The sequence below is a fragment of the Leucoraja erinacea genome, chromosome 12 (genome assembly GCF_028641065.1).
Source record: "Leucoraja erinacea ecotype New England chromosome 12, Leri_hhj_1, whole genome shotgun sequence".
Taxonomy (NCBI): domain Eukaryota; kingdom Metazoa; phylum Chordata; class Chondrichthyes; order Rajiformes; family Rajidae; genus Leucoraja; species Leucoraja erinaceus.
The window spans coordinates 46,687,229-46,707,107 of record NC_073388.1 but is presented as its reverse complement, the minus strand read 5'-3'; the positions used below and the strand labels follow the sequence as shown (position 1 = coordinate 46,707,107).

Genomic DNA, 19,879 nt, shown 5'->3' with positions numbered 1-19,879 from the left:
GTACCTTGGATGTGTAGTTCACGTAGTTATGAAAGGAGCATGGTGGTCAACTTGCACTAATAGATTCCCACAAATGAGAAATAACAAAACAAAACTGTTACACTGACATCGAGGGAGAAATATTGGTCAAGACACAGGATCAAACCCATGCTCTTCAAAATAATGCACAAGGTCTTATAAACTCATCAAGAAGGCAGTGAAGGACTTCATTTAGTATCTAATCAGAGAGCTGGCCCTCTGATGGCATTAAACACAGTACTGTATTGAAGAAGCTGCCTGTCCTTAGTTGGACTTGATCCCACAATGTTCTGGCACAAAGACGAGAGGCAATAGTATCTCCATTTCTTTGTCAGTATTGAAAGCAAAGCGATGACATGAATCCACCTCCCTCTCGTGAGGTTCCCTTTTTAGTAAATGCCGCCATTCATTTCATTCCGAGGTACTCAAGCAGGAATTCCTCTCTCCTTTGAAGTAATGTCAGGGATGATAAAAGGACATCAAATACAGCTGTTTGTTAGAAAAAAAGGTCCTTTGTGAAAACCTAACCAACGATTAGAATGTTTTCACAGGTGTAACTCAAGAAATACCTGACTGAGAATAATTGCAGCTCTGCTTGGAACTATTGAGATGAAAACTCAAAAATATTTTTTTTTTTTACTATGAGTCAGCAAAATACTGCCTTTCGTATCCAATTAAAAAACTTAGCCAGCCTATTTCACAGATGGTCTTGCTCATGGAAGCATCAGGCAGAGAGCATCAGAAATGGTCTGCAGAGATTTTGTCGTGTATTGCGTTGTGTTTCTGACATTTTCCAGCCTGAGCAGATGCTTCCCTAATGGTGCTCCCTTATCAGCGTGTGAAAGCATGATGCCCAGGCATGCTGGAGTTGTGCCACAGTCTAACGCGGCCCCCTATACTGTCGAACCCGAAGCAAGCGTCTTTCACCCCGGCAAGCCAGTACGAGGTAAGTTTCTGTGTAACGCAGGAGATACTCCCTGCCTAGTTAAAAATACTCTGCATTGACATCTCCTCGTGCTACAGTTAATGCCTTACCTGTTAAGACAAATATAGTTTACTGGTAGACAAAAATGCTGGAGAAACTCAGTGGGTGAGGCAGCATCAATGGAGCGAAGGAAATAGGCCACGTTTCGGGCCAAAACCCTTCTTCAGACTGAGATTACTTGTGTAATGAGCATTTACAATACATGTACAAGTACATCATTAAATTAAAATAATGTATGTTGGGAAGCTTTCCAATGATTGAAACTCAGTGAACCATAATTTACATCAAGTTTTAGACCTACTGTCCAGTCTAGAAAAACATAATCAGTCCATTTGAAGCTCATGCCTGTGTTTTTAGTGATCCAATTTGTAACATTTCATGTGTAGGAAGGAACTGCAGGTGCTGATTTAAACCATAGACACAAAATGCTGGAGTAACTCAGCGGGACAGGCAGCATCTCTGGAGAGAAGGAATGGATGACATTTTGGGTCGAGACCCATCTTCAAACTTGGTCTAGGGGTCTCGACCCGAAACGTGACCTATTCCTTTTCTCTAGCGACACTGCCTGTCCCGCTGAGTTACTCCAGCTTTTTGTGTCTATCTTTGTTACATTTCATGTTCTTTGTGCTTTTTTCCTCCAATTACTTATTCGATTTTCTTTCAGACCAATGAACAAACTCTTTGGTATGCAGTGTAATCCAGATCAAAACTATACGTTGCTTGGACAATTTTTTTCACGTGACTTTTGGTTCTTTAGTCACGTATTTTAAACCCATAACTTCTGGGGCTGCACCTGTAAAGGAAACAAGTTCTCCTTATTTACTGTTTAGACGTGAGATTTGTTTATTTCCCATGACCCAACCACTCAGTTCACAGATCACCACCATACAATCTCACTCTCACATTTCTAAATATAAAGCAATCAGAGAAAGAAATTACAAGAAGGTACACAAAAATGCTGGAGAAACTCAGTGGGTGCAGCAGCATCTATGGAGCGAAGGAAATGGGCAATGTTTTGGGCCGAAACCCTTCAAGGATTTCGACCCGAAACGCTGCCTATTTCCTTCGGAAGGGTTTCGGCCTGAAACGTTGCCTATTTCCTTTGGAAGGGTTTCGGCCCGAAACATTGCCTATTTCCTTTCTATTTACTTCGGAAGGGTTTCGGCCTGAAACGTTGTCTATTTACTTCGGAAGGATTTCGGCCCGAAACGTTGCCCATTTCCTTCGAAGGGTTTCGGCCCAAAACATTGCCTATTTCCTTCGCTCCATAGATGCTGCTGCACCCGCTGAGTTTCTCCAGCATTTTTGTGTACCTTCGATTTTCCAGCATCTGCAGTTCCTTCTTAAAGAAATTACAAGAATTATGCTCCTCTTCTCACGTCTCCATGTGCCCCGGCAGTGGTGAAGAGTTGTGGAGAAGGGGACGTAATCCTCCAGTTCACATTCCTAGGATTTACAGTAGATCTTTGTTGTTTCCTTTAAACAAGGAAAACGTGCATATATGTAGCACTGCACTCTATTTAACAATATCCCAAACTTCTTTACAACTGGTTTCAAAGTTACGAGTTGTAATGTAGGAAAAGGAGCAGCGACAAGTGCACTCAGGAAGTAATGTAACAACAACCACATTTTGCATTTTTAATGACATTGATCAAGGATAGATCCTGCCATCCAATATTTCAATAGATTTATTTTTTTACATCTCCTAATTTGAGGATGGACATTCTTGCTATTGAGGGAGTGCAGCATAGGTTCACCAAATTCCCCATGGCGGGATTGACAAATGACGAATGAATGGATAGACTGGGCTTATATTCCCTGGAATTTAGAAGGATGAGAGGGAATCTTATAGAAACATATACAATTATTAAGGGTTTAGGAAGGAACTGCAGGTGCTGGAAAATCGAAGGTACACAAAAATGCAGGAAAAATTCAGCGGGTGCAGCAGCATCTATGGAGCGAAGGAGATAGGCAACGTTTCGGGCCGAAAGCCTTCTTCAGAATTATTAAGGGAACCCTTCTTCACAATTATTAATGGGTTGGACAGGCTAGGTGCAGGATTCCAGCACTTGTCCAGCTAATCAAGATCCTGCTGCAATTGTTGACAACCATCTATGCTGTCTACAATATCACCTAGGTCATCGAAAGACATCCCTTGTATATTCTCCTTCACATCGCTGACATAAACCACAAATAGCCATGGGCCCAGCACCGATCTCTGAGGCACACCACTAATCACAGTCCTCCAGTCCAAAAATAAACCTTGCTTCAGCCGAGCATAGCTGGTACAAATAGTAGAGATATGGGATTACTGTGAGCTCAATAGGCCAAATGGCATCAGTCCATTGGTAGAAAAATATGGAAACCGGTTAGGACACAGGTTTATGCACAGCTCTGTATATCAATTATGTACATATTATAAAGTTCTATTGAATTATGAAAGTGTAATCTCCTGCTATTGCTGTTTACAGCTGTCCCTATTCGGTTGAAAGAAAATAGTAAAAATTTGAAAGAACCATGGTTTTCAAGGGAAATTGGACACTTGGTTTGGAAAAAGAGAGAGATCTACAATAATTATAGGCAGCAGGGAGTAAATGAGGTGCTTGAGTATAAAGAATGTAAAAAGAATCTTAAGAAAGAAATTGGAAAAGCTAAAAGATATGAGGTAGCTTTGGCAAGTAAGGTGAAAGTAAATCCAAAGGGTTTCTACAGCTATATTAATAGCAAAAAGATAACGAGGGATAAAATTGGTCCATTAGAGAGTCAGAGTGGACAGCTATCTGCAGAGCCAAAAGAGATGGGGGAGATATTGAACAATTTATTTTCTTCGGTATTCACCAAGGAGAAGGATATTGAATTGTGTGAGGTAAGGGAAACAAGTAGAGTAGCTATGGAAACTATGAGATTGAAAGAAGAGGAAGTACTGACACTTTTGAAAAATATTAAAGTGGATAAGTCTCCAGGTCCTGACAGGATATTTCCTAGGACATTGAGGGAAGTTAGTGTAGAAATAGCAGGGGCTATGACAGAAATATTTAAATTGTCATTAGAAACGGGAATAGTGCCGGAGGATTGGCGTACTGCGCATGTTGTTCCATTGTTTAAAAAGGATTCTAAGAGTAAACCTAGCAATTATAGACCTGTTAGTTTGACGTCAGTGGTGGGCAAATTAAAGGAAAGGATACTAGAGATAATATATATAAGCATCTGGATAAACAGGGTCTGATTAGGAACAGTCAACATGGATTTGTGCCTTGAAGGTCATGTTTGACTAATCTTCTAGAATTTTTTGAAGAGGTTACTCGGGAAATTGATGAGGGTAAAGCAGTGGATGTTGTCTATATGGACTTCAGTAAGGCCTTTGGCAAGGTTCCTCATGGAAGGTTGGTTAAGAAGGTTCAATTGTGGGTATTAATGGTGGAGTAGCAAGATGGATTCAACAGTGGCTGAATGGGAGATGCCAGAGAGCAATGGTGGATGGCTGTTTGTCAGGTTGGAGGCCGGTGACTAGTGGGGTGCCACAGGGATCTGTGTTGGGTCCACTGTTGTTTGTCATGTACATCAATGATCTGGATGATGGTGTGGTAAATTGGATTAGTAAGTATGCAGATGATACTAAGATAGGTGGTGTTGTGGATAATGAAGTAGATTTTCACAGTCTACAGAGAGATTTAGACCATTTGGAAGAGTGGGCTGAAAGATGGCAGATGGAGTTTAATGCTGATAAGTGTGAGGTGCTACATCTTGGCAGGACAAATCAAAATAGGACGTACATGCTAAATGGTAGTGAATTGAGGAATGCAGTTGAACAGAGGGATCTAGGAATAACTGTGCACAGTTTCCTGAAGGTGGAATCTCATGTAGATAGGGTGGTAAAGAAAGCTTTTGGTGTGCTGGCCTTTATAAATCAGAGCATTGAGTATAGAAGTTGGGATGTAATGTTAAAATTGTACAAGGCTTTGGTGAGGCCAATTCTGGAGTGTGGTGTACAATTTTGGTCGCCTAATTGTAGGAAGGATGTCAACAAAATAGAGAGAGTACAGAGGAGATTTACTAGAATGTTGGCTGGGTTTCAGCAACTAAGTTACAGACCGCTGGGTTGATCTAATTTGTGGTTGAACAAGTTAGGTCTTTATTCTTTGGAGCGCAGAAGGTTAAGGGGGGACTTGATAGAGGTCTTTAAAATGATGAGAGGGATAGACAGAGTTGACGTGGATAAGCTTTTCCCACTGAGAGTAGGGAAGATTCAAACAAGAGGACATGACTTGAGAATTAAGGGACAGAAGTTTTGGGGTAACATGAGGGGGAACTTCTTTACTCAGAGAGTGGTAGCTGTGTGGAATTAGCTTCCAGTGGAGGTGGTGGAGGCAGGTTCGATTTTATAATTTAAAAATTAATTGGATAGTTATATGGCCGGGAAAGGAATGGAGGGTTATGGTCTGAGTGCAGGTAGATGGGACTAGGGGAGAATAAGTGTTCGGCACGGACTAGAAGGGCCGAGATGGCCTGTTTCCATGCTGTAATTGTTATATGGTTAACTAAGCTCTGAACTACAATAAACTGTTATTATTATTGCACTACTATTGTTTGTTTTTGTGTGTGTGTGTGTGTACACACTGAACGTTTTTTTCCTCTCTCGTTTATCATATTGTTTAGTGTATTATCTTTACATATTCTGTTGTGCTGCAGCAAGTAAGAATGTCATTGTTCTATCTGGGCCATATGACAATAAAACACTCTTGACTCTTAACTTCAGTTCAAATACTGGGGCCACAATACAATGGTTTCTTGCTCGTAGCCCGAAGAGATGGAAGCAGCACACCACTAGGATCATGGCAAATCCCACCTGAAAACACCCAGCTGCTGCAGGTAGAGTCTGAAACGGCAAACTCAAAACTGTTCAGTTCATACAATTTTTAATTTGTCATCCACAAATCTATTCCAGCGTTTGATATCTCTTTTTTAATTCAGTGCTTTGGAATCGCAAGGTCTGCCGTTACCCATCTGGACACATCGCCCCGGAACAATTCCGTCACCTTTGCATGGGTCCCTCCTGACTCTGCCTGTCCCACTGCTGTTAAATTTGTGTATGTATTACGTGTGACAATAGTCCGAAAAACAATGCAGAAAATGTCTCTGGTTAAATATCAGTCTTCAACTCCATTACTGCTTGTTGGTGCTGAGCATTCTTATTTCATGTTTAGTAACAAACTTACGTCGCAGCAGCAGCAGCAGCAGCAGCAGCAGCAAACCTGACAGAGAAGTAGTTTTTCTTTGGGTCCATATCAAATGAAATGAATTTTGCGCTTGCTACCACAACCAATTAGCCAATGGAGGACATTCTGACAAAGATGTGAAACCATTTTAACAAAAAGGGGTGGGAATATTCCACAGGAGTCAGTACAGGGTTCGTCACTCTTCACGGTGTATATCAATGAATTGGATGAGGGAATTGAAGACTTTGTGGCCATGTTTGCAGATGATACGAAGATAGGTGGAGGGGGCATGTAGAGTGGAAAGCAGGGACTCTGCAGAAAGACTTGGACAGGTTGGGAGAGTGGGCTGAGAAGTAGCAAATGGAATACAGGAGTCATGTATTTTTAGTAGAAGGAATAAAGGTACAGACTATTTTCTAAATGGGGAAAGAATTCAGAAATCGTAGGTGCAAAGGGACATGGGAGTGCTGGTGCAGAACTCCCAAAAAGTTAATTTGTGAGTCGAATCGATAGTGAGGAAGGCAAATGCAATGCTAGCATTTATTTTGAGAGGGCTAGAATACAAAAACAGGGATGTAATGCAGAGGCTCTAAAAGGCGCTGGTCATACCGCATTTGGAGTGTTGTGAGCAGTTTTGGGCCCTATATCTGAAGAAGGATGTGCTGGCTCTGTAGATGGTCCACAGAAGGTTTACGGGAATTATCCCTGGAATGATTGGGTTAACATACGATGAGTGTTTGAAAGGCACTGGGCCTGTGCTCTCTGGAATTTAGAAATGAGGAACGGCTTCATCAAAACTTACTGAATAGTCAAAGGCCTGAATCGAGTGACTATGGAGAAGATGTTTCCACTAGTGGGAGAGTCTAGGACCAGAGGTCATAGGCTCAGAAGAAAAGGACGTACATTTAGAAAGGAGGCAAGAAGGAATTTGTTTAGTCAGAGGGTGGTGAATCCGTGGAATTCATTGCCACAAACAGCTGTGGAGGCCAAGTCAATGGATATTTTTAAGGTGGAGATTGACAGATTCTTGATTAGTAAGGGTGTCAGGGGTTATGAGGCAAAGACAGGAGAACGGGGTTGAGAGGGAAAGATAGATCACCCATGATTAAATTGAGGAGTAGACTTGATCAGAAAGATGTTCTAATCGTGCTCCTAGAACCTATAAATGTGAATATACAGGAAAAATATCAAAATAAAAAAAAGTGACCATTACTAGCTTAGTTTTAGAGATAGAGCATGGAAACAAGTCTTTCGGCCCATTTATCACCCGTTCACAACAGTCTGCCAATTTTATCCCAATTTTGCACCTACTCTCTACACACTAGTGGCATCCACTCCCTACATACTAGAGGCCAATTAACCTAGAAACCTACATGTTCAGGATGTGGAAGGAAGTTTGATCACCCAGAGGAAACCTACGTGGTCACAGAGAGAATGTGCAAACTCCACACAGACAGCAGTCAAGACTGGATAGACTTGGTTTATACTCTCTAGAATTTAGGAGATTGAGAGGGGGATCTTATAGAAACTTACAAAATTCTTAAGGGGTTGGACAGGCTAGATGCAGGAAGATTGCTCCCGATGTTGGGGAAGTCCAGGACAAGGGGTCACAGCTTAAGGATAAGGGGGAAATCCTTTAAAACTGAGATGAGAAGAACTTTTTTCACACAGAGAGTGGTGAATCTCTGGAACTCTCTGCCACAGAGGGTAGTCGAGGCCAGTTCATTGGCTATATTTAAGAGGGAGTTAGATGTGGCCCTTGTGGCTAAGGGGATCAGAGGGTATGGAGAGAAGGCAGGTACGGGATACTGAGTTGGATGATCAGCCATGATCATATTGAATGGTGGTGCAGGCTCAAAGGGCCGAATGGCCTACTTCTGCACCTAATTTCTATGTTTCCATGTAGGATCAAAGCCGGGTCACTGGTTCTGTGAGACAGCAGCTCCACCAGGTGTGCAATTGTGCCGCCCAGTAAAATCCAAAATCACTCATTTAAAACTGGTCATTCAATAACAATTATTTGTTGGTTGTATTTTTTTTAAAATTCAAATGTACTATGGGTGTCAGGGGTTATGAAACAAAGACAGGAGAACGGGGTTGAGAGCGAATCGTTTCCTTTGAACACTGGTTAAAATTTGGCACTACCCTCATTAATCAGGTTTAGTTATGCATGACTGGATGTATTAATGCTGTGTCACAGAACCTACCTCTTTATGTACTCTACTTAGGAGAACAAAGAAATGAAGTAAGAGTGGGCTATTTAAACCCTTATGCTGCATTGCCTGTTAATTATATGGCCAGTTATTCATTAAATCTATATTGTAGACACAAAACACTGGAGTAACTCAGCGGGAGCGGCAGCATCTCTGGATGGAAAGAATGGGTGACATTTCAGGTCGAGATCCTTCTTCAGACTGACAGTCGAGGAGGGAGAGACACAGAGATAAGGAAGAGTAGGGTATGAAAACGAGATATCAAAGGTGATGCAGTTCAAGGAAAATGTAGAATAGATCCTTGTTAGCTATAAGAAGGTGACAACAAAGCAAACAGATAAAATGTAATCAGGGGAACAGTCAGACTGGTCAGAGAACTAGGAAGGGGGAGGGATGGGGAGAGAGGGAAAGCAAGTTTCTGTGAAACTTGAAATTAGAGAAGTCAATATTCATACCGCTGGGTTGTAATCTATATTCGTGGCTGAACCAAACATGCCTTGAATTCCTTCGTATTTAAGCATTGATCACTCCCGGTCGAATAAACTCAAAAACTGAGCAAGAACAGCTCTCTGTGTTTAGAATTCTAAAGAACGACAACCCTCACAATAAAGGAGCTTCGCATCTCAGTCTTAAGTGGCAAAACCTATCCTTAGATTATGCTCCTATGCTAGCTGATCATTCACAGTTGGTTTTTCAATTGAATAGTTTTCGCTGTCCTTAGTTTCATAAATAGGCCTTCAGTGGCAGGTGGAGCAAGTGAAACAAGATGGTGGGGAGTGCGTTTACAAGTCTCTTATAAATCAATAGCTTTTGATATTAAAATTATTTACTGCATTCTATGTCCCATTTCAGCGCAACTGTAGCACAATCCTTTCAAATCTATTGGCTTAATGTACAATCACATCCTTTAACTAAAGGTAAGCAATAATGCAACTTTGAATGTTTTTAAATAGTATCATTAGGATTATTTGGGGACATTGTGGTTTTTTTTTTAAATTATTTTCTAATTGAGTAATTAATATGCATGTTTTTTTTATCAACTGAGAGCTTTAGTATCTATTTGCCATGGCTTCTTGTTGGAGGCAAAAATAAATTATTGGGGAGTATAAAGCTCTTCGATCTAGGTTCTCCTACTTGGTGGAACTAAGACCAACCTTCAGTGAGACAGGACTTTCCTTCCAACACAAAGATTCGCACCTGATCTGAGCTGATTTCACTACCTCAAGCTTCCCTCACTCTGGCTGGAGCAGGACCAAAAACTGAATCATAGTGTTGCACCAATCTCACTATTGGTATTAAAGACACTATACAAATTTAATAGGTACACAAAAATGCTGGAGAAACTCAGCGGGTGCAGCAGCATCTATGGAGCGAAGGCAATAGGTCACGTTTCGGGCCGAAACCCTTCTTCAGACTGATGGGGGGGGGGGGGGGAGAAGGAAGGAAAAAGGGAGGAGGAGGAGCCTGAGGGCGGGGGGGATGGGAGGAGACAGCTCGAGGGTTAAGGAAGGGGAGGAGACAGCAAGGGCTAGCAAAACTGGGAGAATTCAACGTTCATGCCATCCGGACGCAAGCAACTCAGGCGGAATATGAGGTGCTGTTCCTCCAATTTCCGGTGTTGCTCACTCTGGCAATGGTGGAGACCCAGGACAGAGATTTACATCAGGGAGACTAAGCAGAGGTTGGGCGATCGTTTCGCCGAACACCTCCGCTCAGTCCGCAATAACCTACCTGCAACAAATAATCCTCCACCATTTCCGCCACCTCCAACGTGACCCCACCACTCACCACATCTTCCCATCTCCCCCTACGTCTCCCTTCCGCAAAGACCGCTCCCTCCGCAACTCCCTTGCCAATTCTTCCCTTCCCTCCCGTACCACCCCCTCCCAGGGCACTTTCCGTTGCAACCGCAAGAAATGCAACACCTGTCCCTTCGCCTCCCCCCTCGACTCCATTCAAGGATCCAAGCAGTCGTTCCAGGTGCGACAAAGGTTCACATGCATCTCCTCCAATCTCATCTACTGCATCCGCTGCTCTAAATGTCAGCTGATTTACATCGGGGAGACTAAGCGGAGGTTGGGCGATCGTTTCGCCGAACACCTCCGCTCAGTCCGCAATAACCTACCTAAACTCCCGGTGGCTCAGCACTTCAACTCCCCCTCCCATTCCCAATCCGACCTCTCTGTCCTGGGTCTCCTCCATTGCCAGAGTAAGCAACACCAGAAATTGGAGGAACAACACCTCATATTCCGCCTGGGTTGCCTGCGTCCGGATGGCATGAACGTTGAATTCTCCCAGTTTTGCTAGCCCTTGCTGTCTCCTCCCCTTCCTTAACCCTCGAGTTGTCTCCTCCCATCCCCCCGCCCTCGGGCTCCTCCTCCTCCCTTTTTCCTTCCTTCTCCCCCCCACGCCCCATCAGTCTGAAGAAGGGTTTCGGCCCGAAACGTCGCCCATTTCCTTTGCTCCATAGATGCTGCTGCACCCGCTGAGTTTCTCCAGCATTTTTGAGTTCCTTCGATCTTCCAGCATCTGCAGTTCCTTCTTGAATACAAATTTAATATACTAGAGCAACTGGTACGGTCCCCGTCACACAGGAGGAGGCCTGGTCCCCCAACCCAACCCGTTCCCCAACGCAATATTGCACCACTAACTCGTAACCCCCATTGGTGGCGTGGTCCCCCAACTCAACACGTTGCCGAACGCAAGATTCCAGCACTCCCCTGCCTCCCCCAACACTGGATTAAAAAAAAATTGCAATTGCACTTCCCTAATTGCAATACCAATTCACCCTCCCCCTTTTGTCCTGCCAATAGCTGGAGTAGTGTTGTATGATATCGCAAGATTGTTGCAATGTCAGGTGGAGGACTGTGATATCCCATTCAGGTGAAAGCTAGGTGGAAGCACAGCGTTCCTGTATTGCAACTTTGTATCAAAGTCTGTTGAAAGTTGGTGCAGCAAGGATTTTAACAGTAAAAATCTTGTTCGTTGGTTTTTTAAAGCTTGAAATATCAATAATGTGAAATATACCATCAAATCTGAAGGAAACTTGATTAGACCGAAGACGGGAAAAAGCCGAGTAAGGTTCTGCAAATTTTTTTGCACTATTGTGTACCATTTTGGCATAGCTCCTTGAGATCACAGACAGTCAGACAAACAAGTTTTAATAGTATATAGATTTTGGACAAAATGCGACTTCTTTTTATGAATTTAAATATAAAACTATAATCCAATAGCTACCAGAGGCAACTTTGCGCAGTGTTCCTTACAGAATATGCACATCCATCAGGAAATCTGTCCAATATCGTAGTCGATGCCTCAAAAAGGCAGCCAAAATCATCAAGGACCCACACCATCCTGGCCACACACTCATCTCACCATTCTCATCAGGAAGAAGATTACAGGAGCCTTAAAATTGTAACATCCAGGTTCAGGAACAGCTTCTTCCCTACAACCATCAGGCTATTAAACACAACGATGAATAAGCCCTGAGCTGCAAAAGACAATATTATTATTGCCCTATATTTGTTATTTATTGAACTTTTTCTTTTTTTTCTCTTCCCCCATTATGTACTATGTTTACGTATTATGTTGTGCTGCAGCAAGTAAGACTTTCATCGTCCCATCCGGGACATATGACAATAAAATACTCTTTGGTATTTTATTGAGACATTGGTGGACATGCTGAATCTCATAACCAACAATGTAAATTTTGAAAATATTAATTATATCATTCTTTTCCAGCTCCAGGAATCACATGCTGTGGGGTGAAGTTCTTCTCTACAATTGGCATCATTGCTGCACTGTTCTTATTTTCCTTCCTAGTTATTGGATCCAACAGTTAATGGCATGCAGAAATAAAACAAATGCAACACTATAGGATTCATCAGAAGATGTACCCTAATGGTTTACTGTAATAATGGTGATAAAAATTTAAGAAATAATAAAAATATGCCTTGCTGATTTGACATGGTATTTTATCTTTCATGTCCGATTTATTTTCCTTTCACAAAACCATTGTGCTCACCTACTGGTCTGTGGATTGTGCATCAACTTGGAGATGATCTTGCATGCAAGTCTGAAGAAGGGTCATAACCCAGAAATCTTGTCTGTCCATTCCCTCCACAGATGCTGCCTGACCTGCTAAGTTCCTCCAGCACTGTGTTTTGTTGAATATTCCACAGGAGCAGAATCCAAGGGTGAGGGCTGGCTACAAGACTGAGATGCGAAGCCCCTTTATTTTGAGGGGTGTCAACTTTTGGAATTCTAAACCCAAAGTGCAGTGCATGCTCAGTTTTTGAGTTTATTGAAGACTGAAAGTAACCAGTACAGGTGCACAACCTTTTATCCGAAAGCCTTGGGACCAGACACTTGTCGGATTTCGGACATTTTCGGATTTCCGAATGGAAGATTTTTAGCGTAGATTAGGTAGGTAGCGCGGGTGGCTTGAAAAGTCTGGAGCAGCTGCCTCCTCCCCGGAGACCGGGAGAATCATTGCATGAATGTTAGTCAGTTAGTTTGGAGGGATTTTATGTGGTGGTGGTGGAGTAGGGGTGAAGGGGGAAACTTTAATTCTTAGTCCCCTACCTGGTCGGCGACTCCCAACCTCGCAGAGCTGGGGGCTCCGTCCGGCCGCGGGCGGCGCCGGTTGGAGCTCCGACCCCGGCAACTCTACCCCTGGCTGCGCGGCTCCAAATCCAGCGACGCTCCGCGAACGTTGGGAGTCGGCGGCCACAGCGCTCCGGAGCTTGCCGCACGGCGACCCGGTAAGGCATTGCCCGCTCCCCGCTGGTATCCCAGCGCTGCGACGCCGCCGACTCCCGACATTCGTGGAGCTGGGGCGTCCGGCCGCGGGCCGCGCTGGATTTGGAGCGCCTCGCAGCCAGGGGTAGAGTTGCCGGGGTCGGAGCTACAACCGGCGCCGCCCGCAGCCCCACCGGCCACAGCGCTGCGGAGCTTACTACACGGCGACCCGGTAAGGCATTGACCGCTCCCCGCCTCTCCGACCAGGTAGGGGACAAAGAATTAAAGTTTACCCCTTCACATAAAAGCCCTCCAAACTAACTGACTAACATTTAAGCAATGAATTACAGATGTTTAAACGGCTCCCGGTCTCCGGGGAGGAGGCAGCCGCTGCAGTAGTACAGACCTGGTTTGACCGTGGGTCGTTTCGGGTCAAGTTTGGCGCTAAACACGAGCTTTGGTGCGCAGACGACATCCTGGAAAAAATGGCCGGTTTTCGGAGTTTTTCGGTTTCCGGAACACCGGATAAAAGGTTGTGCACCTGTACATGAATACTAAGGAATTCAAGGCATACAGGGTTCAGCCAGGAGGATAGATTTACAATAGTACTGGCCATATAATTGAATGGCACAAAATGGTCCACTCCTACTTCACTTGCTTGTTCTCCCATGAAGAGGTAGATGACTTTTTTATCTTACCAATTCTTATTTAGGATTTAAATATGGAATTATAGATAATTGCTGTGCAACCTTGACTAGAAATGAGAAACCATCTTTGGCATGTTTGACCTTGTTCAATAACCACACGTGGGAATAGATGAAGGAATTATGCACACACAATTAAAGCGCAAGCTGCGTTACCAGGGAAACTGCTAGGGCATTACTTGGAGGCCACAGCAAAACACCGAACCTATAATCATATAAATAGGAACAAAGCTGCAGTACAGACTACAAAGCATGCCTTTGTAGCTCATCGGTGGCCTGATAAATCTGCCTGGTTGTTTGCCCTGTGCATGGGAAAGTTAAAAAAAAAAACTTAGGATATTAATTAATGGCAGGAAGGATATCTGCAACTACTATATAAATAGAATACTGGAAAAGTCTTGCATCTGCTTTGAAGAGAAGCGTCCAGCATTCCATTTAAGACCGTCTAACAAGCAGTGCTTGTAGAGTGTAAGTGCCGTATTTATACTTGAATACTGTACTGGAACACAACAATTGTCACAATCCATATGAAGCAGCTCTCTCTACTCCTTTCCAGAGGCTTGTTTACTTCCCTATTTACACCTGCAGAATACCTGATCAAAACAATGGCCAGGATGCCTTCTTTCATTTCAACATCTTACTACTTTACCCAGTGCAAAAACTAGCATCCAAGCAGAACTTTCTCTCGAAACGCTTCAACATATTTATTTAACAACTTCTGAAGCCATCAATATAGATACCAGCTAGAGGACAAGCTAGTTTCATTGGTTTACTAAACCATGATCATACAAATCAGGATTACAGTCATTGCATTATGGACATTGTTGATATCATTACATGGTTTGAAATTTATTGCTGAAATTTCTCCATACAGGGGTTCACTGCCCTGTGCTTACTCTTATTGTGCTTGCTTAATTTTATTTGGCTATGTGCCAATAGAATTTGCAAGCTCCAAAAGAATTATAAAGGACAAGATAGGTACGAGAGAGATACAACACAGAAACCTTTTCAATGACTATATTGATAGCCCAGAATCAGCATTTCCTGACTTCAAACTCACTAATTTCTTTCTCCCTACTTTCTATTGCCTTCCCAAATTTATCTGTAATAGACAACACAAGCTACATACAAGGAAATTGTATCTTCCATTTTATGTTAAACTATGTAATTTACATTATGAAACATGGATTACATTTCATGTTTTAGTAATGCTTCTCCTTTATGGTCACAAACTGGATGTTCAGAAGAAAAGCCCATCAGTCGATGTTTTCCAATCCCTGTTAAAATGAAAGAAAACAGGATATTCACTTTACATAATCACAATAAATAAATTAAAATTAAAAGCTTACATCTATATTAACTTGCTGCTCTTTACTTTTTAATTGCATTGCAAGATTAACGTTAAGTGGACCCAACCAGAGATCAAAATAAAATATTTCAGTATTCACTTTAAGAATTTACCTTTGATTTGAAGTAGGTTTTGCAGTCAGACACTCTCCTGTCTCTTTCCAACAGACTCCAGTGATAAGGTAAACGTGCAGTCCGTTTTTCCTGAGTATGAACAACCATTGAAATCTGTTAACAGCATCTGGTTTTCTTAAAAAGCAACGTTTAGTTTTCATGATATACATCTATGCTTTGGTAAATCTGATTTAAAAGGCGTTCACAAGGAACTGCAGATGCTGGTTTATATCAAAGAAAGACACAAAGTGCTGGAGGAACTCAACAGGTTAGGACCCTTCTTCAGCCCAATGGCATGGTGATGGGGGAAAAGAAGGAGGGGGGGGGTGCGCTGGAAAAGAGGGGGTCAGGACAAGGTATGGCCAGTAATAGATGAACACGGGCAAGGTTTTAAAGTCGGGGATAGAAAAGTTGCAAATTGGATGCCGTGGGGGGGAGAAACCAATGCAAGCTCAGCCAGGGTTCAAGGGAGGAGAGTGGGAAAGAAAGGGAGAGGGTTCTTGCGTAGAAAAAGGGGAGGGGAAGGGGGCTGTCCGTGGGGTCATTATCTAAAATTGGAGAATCAAATATTCATATCATTGGGTTGTGTGGCCTCAGTCTGACGATAGAAGAGGCATGGGACAGAAATGTCAGTATGGAAATGGGATTAGCAACCAGGAGATCCAGTAGGCTTTAGCAGACTGAGTGCAAGTGTTCGGCAAAGCAGTCGCAGAGTCTACGTTTGGTTGCGCTTATGTAGGAGGCCACATTGAGAACATCAGATGCAGTAGATGAGGCTACAGGAGGTACATGTGAAGCTTTGTTTCGCCTGGAAGGACTGCTGGGGTTCCTCGGTGGAGAAGGTAAAGGGAAATGGTGTTACATCGCATAGACTCAGCAACCACTTTGCCTCTCTTATCCAGCTTCATTCCCACTGTCCAGCAATCAGCCTGAAGAATGATTCCTTGTTGAAACATCACATATTCATGTTCTCCAGCGATGTTGCTTGACCTGCTGAGTTACTCCAGCATATTGTCTTTCTCTGATTTAAAAGGCTTTTATTTCTCAAATAATAGTAACCAGTAGTTTTATATTTGGGGGGTCAAAAATGACCCAATAAGATACCAGCCAATCAGCATGCAAATGAGGAAAAATTACTGTGGACATCCAGTCAGAGGGCTGTGGACATCCAGTCATTAGTATATACAAAATGGACTACTACTATTTTTTGGAAAGGAATTGGGGGGGTCAGGTAGGAAAATAAACCATGGTACTTCTGAATGATAAAACTTGCTCAGGGAATCATGTTCATTAAATCCTATTTCTTATGATTTAAAAAATAAATAAAAGTTGCACTTCATATAGCCCTCATTCTAAGGATTTAATTCAAGACTAACCAAACGTGACATTCCCAATCCCAGTTTATTCATGGAAAGATATTGTGCTAAAGTTTTACCACAGAGAGAAAGGGAGTAGCGGTGTGTTATTCATGAAAACTAATGTTAACCAAGCTTCATCTTATGTAGCAGGAAGGAAATACCAAAGTGGACACCGAAGACAGACACAAAATGCTGGAGTAACTCAGCGGGTCAAGCAGCATCTTTGGAGAAAAAGAATCAGTGACATTTTGAGTCAGAACCCTTCTTCAGACTGAAAGATAAAGGAGGGTGGTGGACTTCTTGAAATCTATCTATAAATAGCTTTCAAGAAGGAAAACCAACTAACTTCTAGGCAGGGGCTGAGCCCAGATGGATTGCTCTTCAGAAGCTGATGCAAGAAAGATGGATTGGCCAGAGAAAATACATCCAGTTCACCCATCAATATTCAGAGTCCTCCTAATCATTTCCTTACTCACTCATTTAACAGTTTGTTTTATCGTAGTCATCCTCTTAACTCAACGCATGAATGCGCACAGCCTGAAGAAAACCTAGCCCATAACAATTCAAGTCTTTATTGCTTTATTCATGCAAGATACAAATATCTAATCTATTTTATTTATTCTCCTTGTGTTTGTGTTTTCTCTCAGCTTTGACGGCATAATGTTGTATTATTTGACAACCTTTTTACATCGTTAGTAATGATACCTTCTTAAGAAATCAATGTCATCTTGATATTTTCTTGACTGCCTTTTGCTTTGCATTGATACATACATAGATACACAGACAATAGGTGCAGGAGTAGGCCATTCTGTCCTTTGAGCCAGCCATTCAATGTGATCATGGCTGATCATCCACAATCAGTTCCCCGTCCCTGCCTTCTCCCCATATCCCTTGATTCCGTGAAACCCAAGAGTTCTATCTAACTCTCTTTTAAATGCATCCAGTGAATCGGCCACCACTGCCACAAGGCAGAGAATTCCACAAATTCACAACTCTGTGTGAAAACATTTTTCCTCACCTCAGTTTTAAATGGTCTACCCCTTTATTCTTAAACTGTGCCCCCCGCTTCTGGACTCCCCAACATTGGGAACATGTCTCCTGCATCTAGTGTGTCCAATCCCTTAATAATATTATATGTTTCTATATCCCTCTCATCCTTCTCAATTCCAATGAATACAAGTCCAGTCACTCCATTCTTTCATATTATGACAGTCCTGCTATCCCTGTAATTAACCTTGTGAATCTACACTGCACGCCCTCAATAGCAAGAAGGTCCTTCCTCAAATTAGGACACCAAAAATGCACACAGCACTCCCACCAGGGCCCTGTACAACTGCAGAAAGGCCTCTTTACTCCTATACTCAACTCCTCTCGTTATGAAGGCCAACATGTCATTAGCTTTCTTCACTGCCTGCTGAACCTGCATGCTTACTTTCAGTGACTGATGTACAAGCTCACCCAGGTCTCGTTGTACTTCCCCTTTTCCCAATTTGACACCATTCAGATGATAATCTGCCTTCCTGCTCTTGCCACCAAAGTGGATAACGTTACATTTATCCACATTATACTACATCTGCCATACATTAGAATAGCTTCGGCAAAGAAAGATTGCAGCCAATAGGGTGATTTCACCAAAGGTCAAATGAGCGTAGATCCCCCCTCACGTGACCGAAAATTTTAACTGGAGGACATCTCTCAGTTTGGTACATGTAAGTGAATGGGGAAACACGCACTTTCCCACCCGTTAAAAACATGGAAAACGGCCGATTTTTGAGCTGAAATTTTCTGTGCTAGTCGGGGTGACCGTGAAGCACAGCGACCTAAATTTTCAGGCAAAAAAAAAGATAGAAAGTGAGGTAATTACAAGAGGGAACTGAAGGTAGAAAGCGGCGGAAGTGAACAGCTGACATTTGCCGTGAAGATTTTAAGATCCAAAATATCGGGAATTATCGCGTTTGCTCGCTGAATTTCATCAAAAGTAAGTTAATAATGCCTTACTTTTGATGAAATTCAGCGAGCAAACGCGTTAATTCCCGATATTTTGGATCTTAAAATTACCACGGCAAATGTCAGCTGTTCACTTCCGCCGCTTTCTACCTTCAGTTCCCTCTTGTAATTACCTCACTTTCTATCTTTTTTTTTGCCTGAAAATTTAGGTCGCTGTGCTTCACGGTCACCCCGACTAGCACAGAAAATTTCAGCTCAAACATCGGCCGTTTTCCATGTTTTTAACGGGTGGGAAAGTGCGTGTTTCCCCATTCACTTACATGTACCAAACTGAGAGATGTCCTCCAGTTAAAATTTTCGGTCACGTGAGGGGGGATCTACGCTCATTTGACCTTTGGTGAAATCACCCTACAACTTAAAAGTGTATTTATATAAACAGTTAAATTTGATCCACGAACCCGGAGCGCTGGATATAATTGGTAAAGCACGGTATCTCCTTTTTGCAGCACTGACCTTCTGCCTCAGAACCAGCTGCCCCTTCCAGTAAAGGTACACTTGCATCCACCGGACAGTGTGGTAAATTGATCTCTTCCTGTAGCTAATACCCTCTAATCCAGGCAGCATTGTAGTAAAACTCTTCTGCATCCTTATTTGCAGTTACTCACCAAGCTCCATCCTTGACCTCTCCATCCATGAAAGGCAAGGGCAGCAGTTACGTGGGAAAATGTGCAGCCTCCACTCCCAGTCGCACAATCTCTCTCTTGGAAACTTAACCTCGGTCTATCATAGTTAAACTGCCCATATTCAGAGACTGTTGGGGTCCACCATCGCCTCCAGTCCAGGTGGATCATCAGAGGCAGACGACAGGTGTTGAATCAAGGGCCAGAGGCACAACACTATTGCAGCGGGGTCCGTGAGCCCATACACTGCCACGACCACACTCACCTTGCCGCCGTTCGTCCACCTATGGAGGTAGATGGTGGAGAGGCCGGGGATGGTCAGGCACACGGCCATGAGGCTGAGGCCGGGGAGGATCTCGTACCACATCGCTGCTCGAGCACCGCGGCCGGACCCGCTCACCTACACACTGAGCATGCGCGGGCGCCGCGACCTGCCCTCGTCCCACTCGCCCTCCACACACTGAGCATGCGCGGGCGCCCTGGCCCGCGGCCGTCCCTACTCTGAGCATGCGCGGACGCCACCAGCAGTCACGGTCCCACTACACTGAGCATGCGCA

At 43.3% G+C, this 19,879-nt stretch overlaps 2 protein-coding genes across 3 annotated transcripts; one reads left to right on the top strand and one right to left on the bottom strand.

Moving 5' to 3' along the window:
* The first annotated feature begins 722 nt into the window (after positions 1-722).
* On the top strand, positions 723-12,346 carry LOC129702327 (putative defense protein 1). The gene is made up of 5 exons (XM_055644065.1): positions 723-964; positions 5,760-5,872; positions 5,975-6,090; positions 9,285-9,349; positions 12,174-12,346. The coding sequence occupies exons 1-5, from the start codon at positions 763-765 to the stop codon at positions 12,272-12,274; spliced, it is 597 nt and encodes a 198-aa protein (XP_055500040.1). The 5' UTR covers positions 723-762; the 3' UTR covers positions 12,275-12,346.
* Positions 12,347-14,555: 2,209 nt separating this feature from the next.
* LOC129702326 (NADH dehydrogenase [ubiquinone] 1 alpha subcomplex subunit 1-like) lies at positions 14,556-19,786 on the bottom strand. Of its 2 annotated transcripts, none has more exons than XM_055644064.1 (3): positions 19,588-19,786; positions 15,338-15,427; positions 14,556-15,153 (listed from the first exon to the last, which is right to left on the bottom strand). In XM_055644064.1, exons 1-3 carry the CDS (start codon positions 19,687-19,689, stop codon positions 15,133-15,135), a joined length of 213 nt encoding a protein of 70 aa, XP_055500039.1. In that variant the 5' UTR covers positions 19,690-19,786; the 3' UTR covers positions 14,556-15,132. The 2 variants fall into 2 exon arrangements, with proteins under 2 accessions (XP_055500039.1, XP_055500038.1); XM_055644063.1 differs by lacking the exon at positions 19,588-19,786 and adding an exon at positions 19,308-19,578.
* Positions 19,787-19,879: the final 93 nt, after the last annotated feature.

What these genes read in the sequence shown, in the direction of transcription:
- LOC129702326 (XM_055644063.1), bottom strand. Translation starts at nt 19,493, where the DNA reads ATGATCCACCTGGACTGGAGGCGATGGTGGACCCCAACAGTCTCTGAA. An exon ending in GAGGTCAAGGATGGAGCTTG is followed by an intron (nt 15,428 to 19,307) that starts GTGAGTAACTGC and finishes GTTCATACTCAG; the next exon opens with GAAAAACGGACTGCACGTTT. An exon ending in AAACCTACTTCAAATCAAAG is followed by an intron (nt 15,154 to 15,337) that starts GTAAATTCTTAA and finishes TCATTTTAACAG; the next exon opens with GGATTGGAAAACATCGACTG.
- LOC129702327 (XM_055644065.1), top strand. Translation starts at nt 763, where the DNA reads ATGGTCTGCAGAGATTTTGTCGTGTATTGCGTTGTGTTTCTGACATTT. An exon ending in AAAACACCCAGCTGCTGCAG is followed by an intron (nt 5,873 to 5,974) that starts GTAGAGTCTGAA and finishes TTTTTAATTCAG; the next exon opens with TGCTTTGGAATCGCAAGGTC. An exon ending in ATCACATCCTTTAACTAAAG is followed by an intron (nt 9,350 to 12,173) that starts GTAAGCAATAAT and finishes ATTCTTTTCCAG; the next exon opens with CTCCAGGAATCACATGCTGT.